General features: G+C 44.9%; 3 protein-coding genes across 3 annotated transcripts; 2 read left to right on the plus strand and 1 right to left on the minus strand.

Moving 5' to 3' along the window:
- Positions 1-2,126: 2,126 nt before the first annotated feature.
- LOC120663386 (CBL-interacting protein kinase 15-like) lies at positions 2,127-5,101 on the minus strand. Its single transcript, XM_039942190.1, has 2 exons — positions 4,880-5,101; positions 2,127-4,024 (listed from the first exon to the last, which is right to left on the minus strand). Exon 2 carries the CDS (start codon positions 3,723-3,725, stop codon positions 2,388-2,390), a length of 1,338 nt encoding a protein of 445 aa, XP_039798124.1. The 5' UTR covers positions 3,726-4,024; positions 4,880-5,101; the 3' UTR covers positions 2,127-2,387.
- Positions 5,102-11,855: 6,754 nt separating this feature from the next.
- On the plus strand, positions 11,856-12,203 carry LOC120666563 (putative RING-H2 finger protein ATL71). Its single transcript, XM_039946430.1, has one exon. The coding sequence runs from the start codon at positions 11,856-11,858 to the stop codon at positions 12,201-12,203; it is 348 nt and encodes a 115-aa protein (XP_039802364.1).
- Positions 12,204-13,648: 1,445 nt separating this feature from the next.
- LOC120666565 (RING-H2 finger protein ATL39-like) lies at positions 13,649-14,167 on the plus strand. Its single transcript, XM_039946432.1, has one exon. The coding sequence runs from the start codon at positions 13,649-13,651 to the stop codon at positions 14,165-14,167; it is 519 nt and encodes a 172-aa protein (XP_039802366.1).
- Positions 14,168-15,957: the final 1,790 nt, after the last annotated feature.

Genomic DNA, 15,957 nt, shown 5'->3' on the forward strand with positions numbered 1-15,957 from the left:
AGCATTGAAATTGATCCTCCAGGCTTTTTTCCAAATTGAATGATCACCAGGACTTATTATCTTTTTCATTACTACAATAATTACCAAATTATTGTCCGCCATGATACGATACCTTTTATATTTACATGTTACATTATAGATTGTGATATAATATTTCTTGCTACTGGATGATTAAACTTTTCCCCATAAAAGGTTACAAAGAGCCTCGATAGTATATGAGGTTCAGGGTTCGACTCTCTATAGGAGCGAATGTTTTAGGATTTAACGGCATCGTATATTTAGTGGTAGGCGATGTTCCCGTCGACTTTTTTTATTATTTTCAACGAGCCGCCTGTGGTGACTTCGAATCTCGAGGATAAAATTGCGCACGTGTGTTCATATGGATGTCATTGTGCATGCGTTATAAGTATATGAGTTGTACTAACCTAGAAAAAAAGTAAAATTTTTTCCTTATTTTTGGGTATGTATGGTGCCATTGTGACGCTAGGTTTGTAACTTTGTACGTATGTACAATTTTACACGTTTCTATACTAACTCTCACTTTAATTTGCTGTTACACGTGTTGAGTGGGGCCATGCACGTGGCATATACCTTCTTGCTGTGCCCATGTGCTTGGGGCAGTGCTCCCACCGAGCGAGTAGCAGAGGCAGCAGCTCAAATTAACCTCCGTGGCTCCCTGTCACGATGGTGTGCTTCTGCTCAACTCTCCTCTCTCTATCGATTTGCTCATGTTCCCTAAAGCTACAGTCCTCCAGCACCTTCTAGCGATTAGCCTTCCCTTCCTCTGACACAGTAGCAAAAAGGAATCCAGATACACATCCACGCCAACGCCATAGCAGTAGCTAGGTTCCCCCATTTCCTCTGCCGGACCCTCCCATCTGCACCTACAGCACGGCGTCGGCGTCGGTAGAGGGGCCGCGAGGCATGGTGGAGGCAGATAGGGACGGAGGGTGGCACAGCGGTGGGGAAGGTTGCAGCTGGCTGCGGCGGCGGCGAAACTCGAAGCCAAGCGTGGTGGCCCCGGTGGAAGAAGATGGCGGCGTCAACGAGGTCAGTGGCCTGATTCATGTGGGGAGGTCGCCGTTGCGATCTCGCTCCGGCCCTGGCGCGAGGTCGTCGCAACCGTGGCGCGGGAGAGCTCCAATCCCGGCTACCGCGGGCGCGACCGCAACGTTCCGGCGGCGGTGGCGCGGACACTGAGCACACTGGACCCCACAATACCGGCGGCTGTTGCATGTCACAGTAGCCCGCGAGTCTTCCGAATCCGGCTCGGCGGCGGCAGATCTGTGTCCAGCCTGGGCCTGAATCCGGCCCTCTGGAGGTCGGCGGAGGTGAGCCGTGCGACTGCAGTGCGACGACGACGAGCTGGTGGTGGGCGTGCACGCTCGGTACCTAGACTGCAGCATGGGCCCAGGTCCAGCTTAACAGGTAGGAGGACCGATCCATCCGCGTGTCCGCTTACCGGGCGGGAGGCCCAATCTACTGCCTAGGCCCGGGTTCGCGGGTGGAAAGCCCGATCCAACGACCGCTTCCACTGTCCGGGTCCAGGTTTGTGGGTGTAAGGTCTGATCTAACGGCCAGTATTAGGCTCTGTGCAGATCAGACGGTTTCCGGGTTATTGGGCGACGTGGACCCGCTCCCCGCCCAGAGAATGGTCCAAGAATCGTATGTAGAGATATGTTCTTCTGCGCGGAGTATATTTTACCCTGCTCCTTGTCACGATACCTTTTTCAGTTTCCAATGAAGGTGCTTCCTCGACTTCATTCTTTGTCTACTACTACCCATTTTCCAAGTTATTTTCGCAATTTTGCTACTTATGAAAATGCAGACTGACCGAATGATCAAGAGTTACTTGCTGATGCTACTACCCCCACTGCACCACCCTGAAAAATTAATAAGCTAGAAAGATCGTTTTAGACTTTTTTTTGAAAAGATAGCAGGAGCACTGCTCTGTCAGATCATTTTTTGTTTTTATTGAGTGCTGGAATGGACACAATCAAGTGATTCCATATGCAGGTGTTTTTTTTTAATCCACATATGCAGGTGTTGGGTGCGTATCTTTTGCAAATGTTGGCACAATATTTCACCAGAAGAAGGTATTAGAGCAAGTACACGAAAGCTCAAAATTTTTTCACGGATCAAAGGCATCGTATTTCACTATCAATAGGGACCACCATTACAGAAGAGAAACAATTTTCAGAATGAAACTCAAGAACTCAGCTTTTCCACAATTATTGTTCTATGGAATACAACCAAATGGTTCACGTCACCACCCCTCACTAGGTTCTCTTACGATAAAAAAAAAGAATGTAGCTTCTAAAAAAGAACACACATGACTCTGACCTGAAGAAAACAAAATTTCAGAACAAAAAATGAGGCATCCAAAGCTACTCCTGCATTTGCTGCTGATCATCTCCATGCCACGCCCAGACTATATCCTTCAGCGCTGGCCGGATGTCCTGTTCAAATAATTTCTGATACTCAAGTGAATCACCGCTTGTTTGTTTCATCTCAACGAGATGATGGAACGGTGTGATCTCAAAGATCTCTGTGTCAAACTGAAGGACACCATTCCTTCCCTCCTTCCTCCCTTGAATCTTGACAACACCATTATCCTTCTTCCTTACCCTGAGATTCAGCATCTTTGCAACATCTTCAATCTTCGAGATGATTGCTGAGGCTGGCTTATCTGAAGTAAATCGTGCGTCCTTTCTGTGTCCCTTTTCAATAAATAAGCCAGATAGATCAAACCCTGAGGAGAAAGAGATAATTTCGAAGGCATTTAAGTTTGTCACAGGCAGCGGCTTCACATCTTCATAAGCATTCTTTCCGCGCCTCACAGAAAGTGTTGGAGCAGCATTTGTGGTGGCATTCTCGCAGGGAATTTTCTCCTTAACTGTGCGGGTCCGCTCAGGGCCTTTTCGGAACCAGGTAGACTCTTTTATTTTCTGGATTGAAATTCTTGTGCTTGGGTTAGGGTCCAAGATCTTGTACAACAGCTTCTTGAGTTTGTGTGAAAACCAACTGGGGCACCTGAAATCACCATGCTGTATCTTCCGATACATCTCCATCAAGTTTGGGCCTTGGAAAGGGAGATAACCAGCAACAAGGACAAATAGAACAACACCACAAGACCAGATGTCTGATTTTGCACCATCATAGCCTATCTTGCTGATCACCTCTGGAGCTACATAAGCTGGTGTTCCACAGGTGGTATGGAGCAATCCATCTTGCCTTTTTGACTCCGAAAGTGCACTCAGTCCAAAATCAGAAACCTTCAGGTTCTCATCCTCATCCAGCAGCAGGTTCTCAGGCTTCAGGTCCCGGTGGTAGACACCTCGGCTGTGGCAGTAATCCACCGCACTAATGAGCTGCTGGAAGTACTTGTGTGCAGCAGACTCCGTGAGCTTGCCACTCTCCTCAATCTTGTCAAAGAGCTCGCCACCTTTCATATACTCCATGACAAAGTAGATCTTGCTTCGTGTTGCCATGACCTCATGGAGCTCAACAATGTTCTTATGTGCCGCTAACCTCATTGTTGCGATCTCACGCCTTATCTGCTCTGAAAGCCCAACCTTGAGAACTTTGTCCTTTTCTATCATCTTAATAGCAACACTCCTGTTGGACTCAAGGTTTCTTGCATAGTGCACCTTGCCAAATGTACCTTTCCCCAGCAATCTCCCCAACTCATACCGCTCCATCAGTATCATTCCTGTACCATCCATGTCTTCAAAAGTATAAACCACAGGGCTATCTTCTGACCGCCAAACAGATGGACTGCAATGATTTAGCCCTCCTCCCCCATGTCATGGTCCATGACGGTGAACAGAACTCTTATGCCCTGGTCGTGTCGGAGTCTGAATGGTGTAGAATTGATGCAGCTAAGGTGGTCGTTCACATCAAGAGTTGAGCAGGCTAGCAGCGCTTGCGGAGCAGCGAGCTCCTTGATGTCGCAGCAGAAATCTCTTCTATGAAAGCACATCTTTCAGCATTCCCTGAGGTTTTGACTTGTGGATTTTGGTATCTGCTCAAAAGAAAAAAAAAATGGGATTCAGCAATTTGGACTCCAGGATATTGACGAAAGCTAATAACATATGTTAAGTGCTCTAATAATTATCAACCAAATAAAGGCTTTACAGAGAATTGAAGAGGCTTACTGAAGTAACTAACCAAGTATTATGCATATTGTTAATTCAGTACACAAGGTTCCCAGTTAGGATTCACTTGGAAACTTGAAATAAGAAAACGAGAGGCACACTTTGCTGCAAGCACTTGCTGGATTTTTGACCCCTCGAAAATAATATTGGTTTTCTACAGATGGAATAATTAACCACTAGCCATATTGCACAGCAATTAACAGGTAAATATTTTTTTTTGAAGTAAACCAATTAACAGGTAAATAAGGATAAAGGACAGGCACATGGCAGCGTGGTGACATCCATGGCAACCATCATAAGCTGCTAATTAACTTTCTGTCTCAATGATTCCACATCTGACAAGAAGTATGTTCAGAGGAAGCTGAAGCAACTGCGGATGTGAAAAAAGAAAAGCAAAACCTAAGCTTTGTCTGGCCAAAGGAAAGAGGATAACCCAAGAAAAATAGCGCCTTTTCCAAACGACAGGAAGCACAATTCGGCGTTGAGAAGAAATAGAAGGCAACTCGAGACAAGGAACGCCGCTTAAATTTTTGCGAATCTACAGAGTTTAACAGGGGAGCGCAAGGTTCCTGGTACAACGGATGGCATGCGTCTACACAGGTGAGCAAAATCGAAGAACCGAAGCAGGTAAACAAGAAGAGAATCCGTAAACGCAATGGCTACTCGCATGAACAGAGACTGCAGGCTAGGTAGAGATTGAGACAGAGAGATGGATTGCATACCTTGCGATTCCACGAAGAGGAAGAGGGGGTTGAGGAAGCGACAAAAATCAAAACTTGTGCGGAAACAGGGCTAAACGCTGCCTTTGATTGAGTATGTTATTGTTGCCTGAGTTCCGCTGGGCAGGGAGAGGGGAGGAGGGGATGCGGCGACAAGGGGGAGGAGAGGAGGCTCTTCTTATACAGGGGGAGCAGCTGGAGGCGAGCAGGAGAGAAGAAGGGCTCAGATTAGTCGGCCTAACCATACGACATGACGATAATGACCCCCGTTGATGCCGCCTCCGCTGCGTTTCCTGCTCACCGCATCACACCTCCAGGTTCGGATGGATATTCTTGCGTCCGCGACAAATCAGGAGGCAACAGCTAAGCCCGTAATGTCGCCATCTGATTACAGCTCACCGGTCGCCGTCTCCAATTTCATTTTTTTTCGTTCATCTAGGAGTACATGATTACATTCAAGGCTGTAGTTAAAAAACTGTTTTTTTTCCAAAGAAAGATGTGACTTCAGTTATTAGAATTAGTAGCACACAAAACAATGGTGGATCCGATCTCATCCTTTGCTGAGTCAGGGCAGCCTGCCTGTGTCCACGTACCTGCTTGGACTTGGACCAGGCCACTCCCATGCTTGAGAATGTTCCATTCCATGTACAAACTAAACACCTCCACCTTAACTTGACCTACGTGTGCGGTGTGCTGCTGGATCTTGCGTAGTGATCATGATTCAGTATCCATGTTTGTTTCTAATTAAGCGTAATAAAAACTCCGGCCAAGTAAACATACGTGAGTACTAACTAGAGTACAACTATAGCAAATCTATTTTTCTGTTGTAGTGTTCTAATAATCACCATGTATTTTAAGGTGTGTCTGCTTTCAATAATAATTCCATGACGTTGTGTACACTACCGGAAACTGCATATATGTTGAGTGCCCTAACTTTGCCGACGGTCGGCACTCGGCAAAGTTTGGACATGCCGTGTGGCATGTCCAAACTTTGCCGAGTGCCGACCGTCGGCAAAGCTAGGGCACTCAGCATATTAAATCTTTGCCGAGTGCCACTAGGCCCGCACATGGCAAAGGCCGTGCACGTGCCCAGCACGCGCGCCAGCCGTGTGACGATCGTCAGCCTGTCTGACGGCCGTTAGCCTTTGCCGAGTGCTGAAATCATTGCACTCGGTAAAGTCCAAACTTCGCCGAGTGCCTACAGCTGGCACTCGGCAAACTCTCCGTTACCGTCGCCCCACGTGGCTATTTTGCTGAGTCTCGTTTGGCTCTCGGCACAAATTTTACCTAGTGTCCGAAAAAAAACACTCGACAAAGCCCACTTCACCATCACAAGGTTTGCCGAGTGTAACCCGGCCTTTGCAAGTGTATCTGGCACTCGGCAAAGTGCCGGATTCCGGTAGTGGTAACTCAATAATAGAGACAGGAGATAGATGCATGTGCACGATATACTAGCAGCGTCGTGTCGCCACATTCAGCAGCAATTGTCACCACTACTCCACTCCATCAGAACCACCAACCACTCTATCATATCAGATAAACGTGAAAACAAATGAGAAAAAGAGAAAGAAAAAAATAATACTTGTTACCATCTTACGAATGGTGTGTATATATATATATATATATATATATATATATATATATATATATATATATATATATATATATATATATATATATATATATATGACGCCAGAGAGCCAAACAACTTGTTCCTTGGTTACAAGTAACTTACAACATGACCTTTCCTTTCAACCATTCATTTATACAAGTACATATCCTAGGGAAAACAAAATAAGAGAGCAGGAAAATTTCCTCAAAATGCTCACTATTATATTGCTCAAACTTTGGGAATCTAACAATTTGCAACGGAATCTATGAGATGTTCTGTAAAAAAATCCTTTGTTCGTGAACTGGAGATAGTTAAGTTGGAACTAATATCTACTTTCCCTCCAATCATAGGTATATTTTGAAATGAAACAGGCTTGAAAGTATATTTTGATATCCAATCAGATTCTGTTGTCAATTGATATGAAACAAACATTATATTGACCATGTCAAAGTACTTTCTATTACATATGTATTGATGAACTTTTATACACTGACCATACAAAAAATTTACTAATTATTTTTTTCGAACAATTTAGGGGGGGGGGGGGAGATCCCCACGTACTTCATTTCATTGATCGAAAGTAACATAGCCCAATACAAAACATAATCCTGGCATTCCAGGATAAGATTACATGAGCTCTCTCACACAGGGAGAGAAAAGAGTGAGAAACAGAGGATAACATAGAGAGTGCATTCTACCGATCGTCAATGAGAGCCGCAACCGAACAACTTGCTTGCCAGATTCACAAAAGCCAAATTGTATCCACCCACCCCTCGCAGCTACACCGCCCTGTGAGCCACCCTCCTACGATTTGGGAGGGCTCGCCCAACAGAATGGGGGCTAAGGCTGGGGGAGACAACTTGACCAAAATGTCTCTGGAAATGACGACCTCCCTTCTAGCTGACAACAACACCAAGTAAGGAACATCCGGGTGCCGCCCACCGCCATCCAACGCCCTTTGAGGGGAGGAAGCCCCAAAGGAGGGAGGGCTGGCCTAGAGCGAACTTCACCACCCGGCAATTGGTTTGGAGTCTCCATCAACAAGGAGAGCATCGACAAAGTAGAGGCGCCAGCAGAGAGCACTTGCAAAACCCCGGTAGAATCCAACGCCCGGATGATGTGTTTTTTTTTTAAAAAAAAACAAATGCACAGCACCGTTTTCTCCTTGAAGTGGCTTCAACAATTTTGCTTGCAGGTTCCAGTGGTCCCAACTAATTTCTGTTTCCTTGTAGTGTGTTACATCATCTACTACAATGTGTACAATTGAGTCTGGTAAGTCTTTTTCTTTGTCGTTATGATTCAATTTGATTCCTCAACTTCACTTTAGTAGCGCAGCGAATCTTGTCTAGAAAGATGGCTAAATTCATTTGCAGGATGCACGTGGTATACTTCCGTCACATAAAAAGCCAGATCTAGCCCAAATTTATGGCTTCATTCATCTCTATTTGTGAGTATGTTCAAGTAAGTATTGAGACCCTCAAAGACCATCCAGATTCATTCATCCAAAACTGGAATGGTTCAAAGTTTTTGAAGATTTCTTAAAATTTGGAATTAATCAGCAGAAAAGTTTAAGAGGACGACTTTATGGTAGAATGAACTAACGACAGTGATGTAATTGCCGAAAGAAAGAAACTTGACAATTCTTTCAGTGAAGAAAAATTAAAGAAACTCGTCGCTCCTCCACTTGGATCAAGAGAGAGAAAAAAACAACAACCCGAAGTCCTGATAGTGCATGCCATACTGATAGTTGGGACGATGCGCGTTAAACTCTGATGGATGCATACTGATGTTTTTTTTTCCCTCCAGTAGCAGTAGCAGTAGCAGTAGGGAGGCAGATGGAGCCAAGAGTAATCTGTGGATTGGTTCCAGGCAACAACGACCTCGCTGCTTCCAATAATGATGCCACCACCTGCAGGAGCACCGAGTACATGTTTTTTTGTTTATTATTTTGTGGATGGAGACAAGTTGTCGTTTATATTATATAATAATATATATGAAAAAAATATAATGTTGAGGTCCTCGTCGGTGGGTCACTGCCACGTCTGCCAATTCCTATCGAGCAGAGGGAGAGTACCCTACCCGCATATATATATATATATATATATATATATATATATATATATATATATATATATATATATATATATATATATATATATATATATATATATATTCCGGGCGGTCGGTGCTGAGTCAGTTGAATTATATATGGTTCCATTTGGTTTGGAAGATGGCGCCGTGGTTCATCATTGATGACTCGGATTATCGGATATATGCAATCCAATCCTCATCGTCATTCACCTTGGATGGATCGGCTGGTCCTGGCATTCTTTTGACACTGGACACTCAAGGAGGTGCTTGCCTACTAAGAACTAGTCCCACTGTCTATTACTCGGGTGCTGAGGCAACTAATAAGAAAGAAGCTTGGGGAGGAATCCATTAGCTATCTTCACTAGACGGACACCGATGGCGCAGATTTAGGCAAGGATTTTTTTAGAATGATTAATTATTAGCCTTCTTAGAATATCCATCTATATTAATAAAGAGTTTGAGATTGACCACCCACAAGACAAGAGTTTGACCACGGGGTAAGGTTACCATTCCCAAAGAAGAGACCAGTTACGGACTTGGACTCTACAACATAAAAAGAGAGGACTGAATCGGTGATCCTTCGAATAGTTTACTCGACCTTCAAAGTCTTGTTCATGTTGCAATGCACTTGACTTGAGCTCTCATTTTATTATTTCAACACACAAATGAAAAACATTGACATGCATGTGTCATGTGTGCATATACACATGTATCCTCGCTTGTGTATGTTGTGATAAACGAGTGAGGGTGATTTTGTCCACAAATCATCATCTTCAAGAATGACCCACGCGGCTAGCTATCAGAAAAGGGTCTTTGAAGACGACGACATGCATGTCACGCACCTCGGTCCTGCTCCATCTACTTCCTTTACTGCAGTGGCGGACCTAAGATTTCTAAGTAGGGTATTCCTAAGAAAATGTGACCAGCTGCAATAACCTAAATGAAGTATTTTGGTTCAAGCATACTGAGTATACATACCAAATTATCTATACATATATAAATATATTTCACTTGTTTTTCCGCCAGCAGGGTATTCCTAGGAATACGGGGGCATCAATACTAGGTCCGCCCCTGCTTTACTGAGAATCGTCTAATCTTGCGTTCTCTATGCCCCGTTTGGTAGGGCTCCACCTGAGGGGCTCTGAGAATGGCTCCGGTTCCTCTACTTGTGTTACTAAAAACAGCTCATCATACAAAACATTTATTAGGGCTCCTCCGAAGAAGCTAGAGCCGGAGCCAAATAGAAGCCCTGCCAAATAGGGTTTTATTAGTTCAACTACTGATAGAAGAATCACATAAGTTCAACTACCACACTCCGTACTGTAGTAAGTATTTGTTTAGCACAAGGTAACTGATTAAGCAGGTGAAGTAAAACTCAACACATCAAGAAATAAAGCCAATGAGAATGTATCAACAATGTGCAGCAAGCAAGAGTACTGCGATGCTGTACATGCATCGTGACTCACTCAGCTTTCCAACGAATTAACCATCTTGATCTTCTTCTTCTCGTAAAAATGGAACAGGCAGGCCCGTTCGTTATGAACTTATGATGCAAGTGACCATGCATATGGTGGCCCAATAAGAACTCAAAATTGGCCCAATCCAGCCCACAATGATGTAGTACCAGTTTTAGTGCTTCTTATTACTACTTGAATAGTGGACATGTACGTGCCACAGTCACGTGCTTAAAGTCAAATGGTTCAAAAATAATTGAATTGCATCGAACTACTACTAAAAAATATCATTTGTTGCGTGATGGAATAACACAACAAAGAAAAACAGAGGAGTTTTATGACTTACAGCTTACCAAAGGCCCATCAACCTCCTCCATTTTCTCTTTGCCATATAGACGCTCCACCAAAGCGAGAACAAACTCAATTGCTGCTTCTGGACCCCGGCTGGTCACGGCATTCCGATTCACCAAGCATCACATCTGCAGTGATCTTCTCCACGAATGATGGATAACAGCTTGGGCACATATAATTACACATCTAATTTCACCAAAAGAAATTATACCCTGGGGATTGGTGCTAAAAAGCTTGCCGATATGTGCTCTAAGAATTCATCGCCTGACGCATGCAAGCAAATTAAAAAAATAAACATTGTTAAATAAAGTCCCTAGACAATCGATGTTGCTTGATGTCCTACACCATGGAGAAAATAAATACCTTGAAACAACATGCAACTTGGGGGTTAGGATCTGATGGTAAACACAGGCGGATCCTGACAGTACCCTGATTTAATAAAAATGCCCTAATTTAATGAAATAAAGAACAAAAATAGAGGTCAGTGATCTCGACGGCAGTTAACAAAAAAAAAAACAAACATCGCTAGACAAATACATGGACGCCATGGAGAAAACATGCACCATGGCCAAGGTGCAACGGGGTGAGGGGGTGGCATCCTCATCGCTGATTTAATGAATCCAAGATCAAAGATGAAGGTCGGCACTTGCCTGGGGCAGTCGGCCATCGCAATGACAGCATGTTGCAGTGGGCGCTCGCGAAAGCGGCCCGGCGATAGTGTGACGGCTGCCCGCGAGCCAATCTCGGTCGAGCGTGGGAGCGGCGCACCTGACGAAGCACAAAAGCTCTCGATCAACCAGCGCACAACACATATAAAAGGTTTGGCACTCAATTAACCAGCGCACAACACAAAAGGAAGATAAATAAAAGAGAGTTAATCAGCTCACAACAATAAAAAAATAAAAAAAGACATTTTTGGATGTCTTACCCAAAATTATGGTTGTCTCATCTCTATACAATGGAAAGTAACAAGTGGGTACAAAGGTGGGTAGGTAAAAGTGTTTGGTGTAAAAAGTATTAGGATTTTGGTGGAAACATTTTCCTCCTATTAATTTCGTGGGTCTACACCCTCTTTCGTCAAATCGTTGGGCTGACAACTAGGACCTACGTAACGGGTACGGTGGACCTAATTTTGGTGAGAAAGAATTTCAATTGTTTGAACTTTTATAGTATAGATGAGGATTCCAATTATTTATCTTCTTTGATATTGAAATCGGATCGGACATAGCACTAGTAGTGACTTGGATCGTTCCCTACTCCAAAACACATACTCGATCGGATTATGCTACGATGACCAGCAACATCTTATATATATCCGGCCTCGTTTGCATTGCAAATAAAAGAAATCAATCAGAGGGTCGTCTCTCGATCGATCCGCCGGCCGCCATGGAACAAGTAGGGGAGTGGCTGGCGATGGCCGTGTGGTATTCCGGCCTCGCCGCTCGGGCTCACCTACACTTCTCTGCTTGCCATGGCATTCTTACTAATCTCCGAGGTGCTGGCCGCCCTCAAACGGTGGCGTAGCAAGCTCGCCGGCGAGCGCCTGCTGGACAGCGTGCCCGACGTCCCCTACCACCCGCTGCCCGATAGTGATGCTGCTGCCGCCGGCGAGGGGTCGCCGCCGTCGTGCTGCGTGATCTGCATTGAGGAGTACGAGCGCGGCGAGAGGTGCTTCGTCATGCCAGGATGCGCTCACATGTTCCACAGAGAATGCATGCGCAAGTGGCTGCGTCAAGGCAACCCCACCTGCCCAATCTCTAGAGCAAAACTAGTCGCGCCAGCAGAAGAACGTGTTAGCACGGCAGAGGACATGGTGTAGCTCTCTTCTCAGAGCTTTCTTTTTTTTTTCTTTTTACCAAAGAAGAAAAATTAATGCTGACACCTTACTGTTACAGTAGTACGACAGCTCCATTCAGACTTATATTATATTGCATCATATATATGAACAGATAAAAGCGTGCCTCCATGAATAATGTTGTTGTAATTGTAATGCTTTGTGAGTGTCTGAGTTGTACTACTGTGTAATCAAACAAAAAAGTACATACAAGATATAAAAATAGGAAAAAATGGGTATCAAAGTTTTCTAAAAATATACTCCCTCCATACTCGAAAAAAATATCGTTTTGGACAAGATTTGGGTAAAATATTGGGAACATAAATCATGAATAACTTTTAAGTTGTTAAGTTTCAAAATACAAAAATCATATGAATAGATTTGTCTTGAAAAATACTTTCATAAAAATATAAATATATCATTTCGCGATAAATATTTTTATAAAAATAAAAAGTCAAAGTTAAGCTTTGGAGACCGTGTCGCTGTCCAAAACGACATTCTTTTTCAAGTATGGAGTGAGTATAACTTATCTATTGGCACTCTACATGTCAGTTATTTGTATCCAATTTTTTATGTTCATAGTATTTAGTTGCTTGTGGCTATACCTATTATTTTTAAACAAATAAGATTCGAGCAGAGAAATAATGGATAGATAACATATTTAGAAATTTGGTACTACAGTTTCATATTTTCCTATTATTATTTATTTTTTAGGGTAATCAATTTTTTTTTATTTTTTTTAGAAAAATACAAAATCACTTTGGAAACTATCCGAAGTTTCGAAATTATCCGGTTTTGGTAGTTTTATGATTTATAGTTAAAAGTTGGAAATCGAATTTTCACGATAGCTAGAGGGTGTAAACTCAATTTCTCCCTAAAAGAGATCCACCACATATTATTGTGAGCAGCGGTTTGGTCATTGCAGGCCTTGAACCAATCGGCAATGCAGTTAGTGTGGAATCGTGGCGGCAGATAGGCATGACGGTGCACAGCTCGCCGTCGTCCAAGCGAACAAACGCAGCCCAGCAGGTCTCGTCCATTAGTAACCATGCCTTAATTAGGTAGCTTGATGTGTGAACAAGAAGATCAATGGGAATCAGGGGCGGAGACGGGGGCGTAGGGGCCTGGCACTCCTATGGTTCCCAAATTTACATTGAACATTTAAATTTTGATTAAATTTTTATATAAATTTGTATGGTTGACTCTCCCTAATAATTGAAAAAAATAAATTTCTGGCTCCACCTCTGATGGGAATTGGTTAAGCTACCTTTTCGTGCTCTAATTCAAGCAGCCGATAGAGTTCGAAGAGAGGCCTAAAGGGATCAAGGATACAGTTGAGAGTCCCGATTGATCCCCCTAGCCAGCATATATATAATTAGCCTAACAAAACGCCTCCGTCGTAAAGCAGAGCACGACGAGCATCTAGCGCCATGGCCGCCGCCGCCGCGACCAACTCGAGTGTCAAGCTCGCCGCGATCGGTTCATCCATCTTGTCGTCCACGGGCGGCGCGGGCGTCGTGTTCAAGTGGCTCGGGTGGGGAGCTCTTTGTCTCGCCGCCGCGGCGTTGGGGCTCATAGCCTTGGCGCTCGTTGCCGAGGAGGCCGACCGCCGCCGCCGCCAGGCCGCGCTCGCGAGGCGGAAGCGGGAGCAGCGCCTCCGCCGGCGGCAGCGGCGCCGGATGATGAGTAGCCTACGTGACGCCCCGTACGAGCAGGTGGTGGCCGCCGGGCTAGTGCGGAACCTGTGCGTGATCTGCCGGGCGGAGTACGAGGGCGGCGAGACGTGCAGCTTTCTGCCGCGGTGCACCCACACGTTCCACAAGCACTGCATCGCCGCTTGGCTGCGACACCACACCACCTGCCCCATCTGCAGTGCCGCAGTGGCACGACCAGATATATATGACGACACACACGGTTCTGTAGGTGTAGCCCGGCCCGGCCGAGTTTAACTTTTTTTTTTGTCTTCTTCTTCTTCTTCCGATCGAGACGTACTAATTGGTTTCTCTGTACATACAGCAGTAATTGGTTTCTATGAATCAATTTATTATCTTATTTATTCATCATGAATGCAACTAATCAATTATATTTCCCGCGGCAAGCGTATGTCTATGTTAACTGTTTGGTCGAAAGGCTGCATCTTTCCCAGCCCTCGCTTCCCTACTCACCGTCCTCGCGGCGCTGCCCACGACCGTCCACGTCTCCCTCCTGCTCTCTCTCGATGGACAGAAATATCGGAGCAAGCAAACAGCAGCAGCATTAATTCCCGTACTCACTCTCTCTGTTCTTTACTACATCGGAGCAAGCACAAAGCACATCATTAACTCTCCTCCCTCATCCTCTCTCTCTGTAGGTGGACGAAAATATCAGAGCATCCCTTCCCTGCTCTTTCCCTTGGCCCCCTTCTCCAAATGGAGCAGAGCAAGCAAACCTGAGCAGCACCACCAGACTCTCTGCTCTCCACCGCAGCAAGCAGCATGCACAGATGCACGCACACCCTACATGCATGCACCCACGCTCACTCCACGCCAAGCACACATGGGTCTTGTTTGGTTGTGTTCTAGAGATTTTAGAACGAAGTTGGACTATTAATCACAGTGTCAAATAAAACCAGTTTATAAAACCAACTCTATAACTCCTGTGCTAGGAACTCTGAAGAATCTAATGAGACCTTTGACCGTGTGACTAGAGGATAGTTACTGTAGTATCACTGTAGCTAATCATCGATTAATTACTGTCATTAGATTCGTCGCGAAAAGTTATACTCATCCTTAGAAAAAGTTTTGCAAAATAGACTTCATTTAGCACTTCATACATGCGAGATTTTTTTTTTTGGAAGCTTGCGTTCTAGGAATTCTAGAATAGGGGGGTAAACCAAACAAGGACATGCATGCACGTATGCACTCTCACTCACTTCCTGCGCACTCACGCATCAGCAATCAGCAGGCACAGCGGCATCACTCGGCTCTCCTCTCTTCCATCCATCTCCCTCTGTTTTTCCTACTGCAAGAATAAACAACACACGACATCGACAAGCTGCAGACTACGTGAACAACACTGACCCGGAGCTGCTATACCTTGGAAGCCTACGACCTGCCCGACGAGACACCGCAGCCATGTCGACACCGCCGCAGCCGAGCGTCGTCGTACCGCAAGTCTCCGTCGCGCCGGCCTTGCTCACTGCCGCGACGTCAAGACGACGCCGCCGAGCTGAAGCCGCTGCCGGGAGCAACGACGACGTTGAGGACCGCGAGCACGAGGAAGCCGAGCCGGAGATCGACGCCGACGCCGCGAGCCGAAGAACAACGCCGAAGCCGAACAGCAAACACGCCGTCGCTGTGTCACCACACCACGGCCTCACCTTGCTCGTTTGCCTCGCCTTCACCTCCGACAAGCCCTATGGTGAACAATGAGTACCATGGTGACTCTCAGCCTGCTAATCAAGTAAAGTGGCCATTTTTCTTTACAAAAATAAAAGCTGAAATACACTCTAACCAAGAGCTCTTATTATATATGCAAAGCGGCTGTTTTTCTTTAGAAAAATAAAAGAGAGAATACGGTGAGACCTTACAGCAACACGTGTCTTGCATTTCTTACCGTTTTCCTTCACAAAAATAAAAAAGAAAATGCACGCACCTTTTAATCTGTTTTAAGTGTCAAACATGCGTACCTTGCTCAAATAAACTTCAAATTAAATATTTTTTTAGAAACTTCCCTAAAAATCATGCTCAATCATCTCATG

Source organism: Panicum virgatum, chromosome 3N, assembly GCF_016808335.1.
Source record: "Panicum virgatum strain AP13 chromosome 3N, P.virgatum_v5, whole genome shotgun sequence".
Classification (NCBI taxonomy): Eukaryota; Viridiplantae; Streptophyta; class Magnoliopsida; order Poales; family Poaceae; genus Panicum; species Panicum virgatum.

Bases quoted from the DNA above. Each gene is read 5' to 3' on its own strand.
- LOC120663386 (XM_039942190.1), bottom strand. From the start codon at position 3,725: ATGGATGGTACAGGAATGATACTGATGGAGCGGTATGAGTTGGGGAGA.
- LOC120666563 (XM_039946430.1), top strand. From the start codon at position 11,856: ATGGCATTCTTACTAATCTCCGAGGTGCTGGCCGCCCTCAAACGGTGG.
- LOC120666565 (XM_039946432.1), top strand. From the start codon at position 13,649: ATGGCCGCCGCCGCCGCGACCAACTCGAGTGTCAAGCTCGCCGCGATC.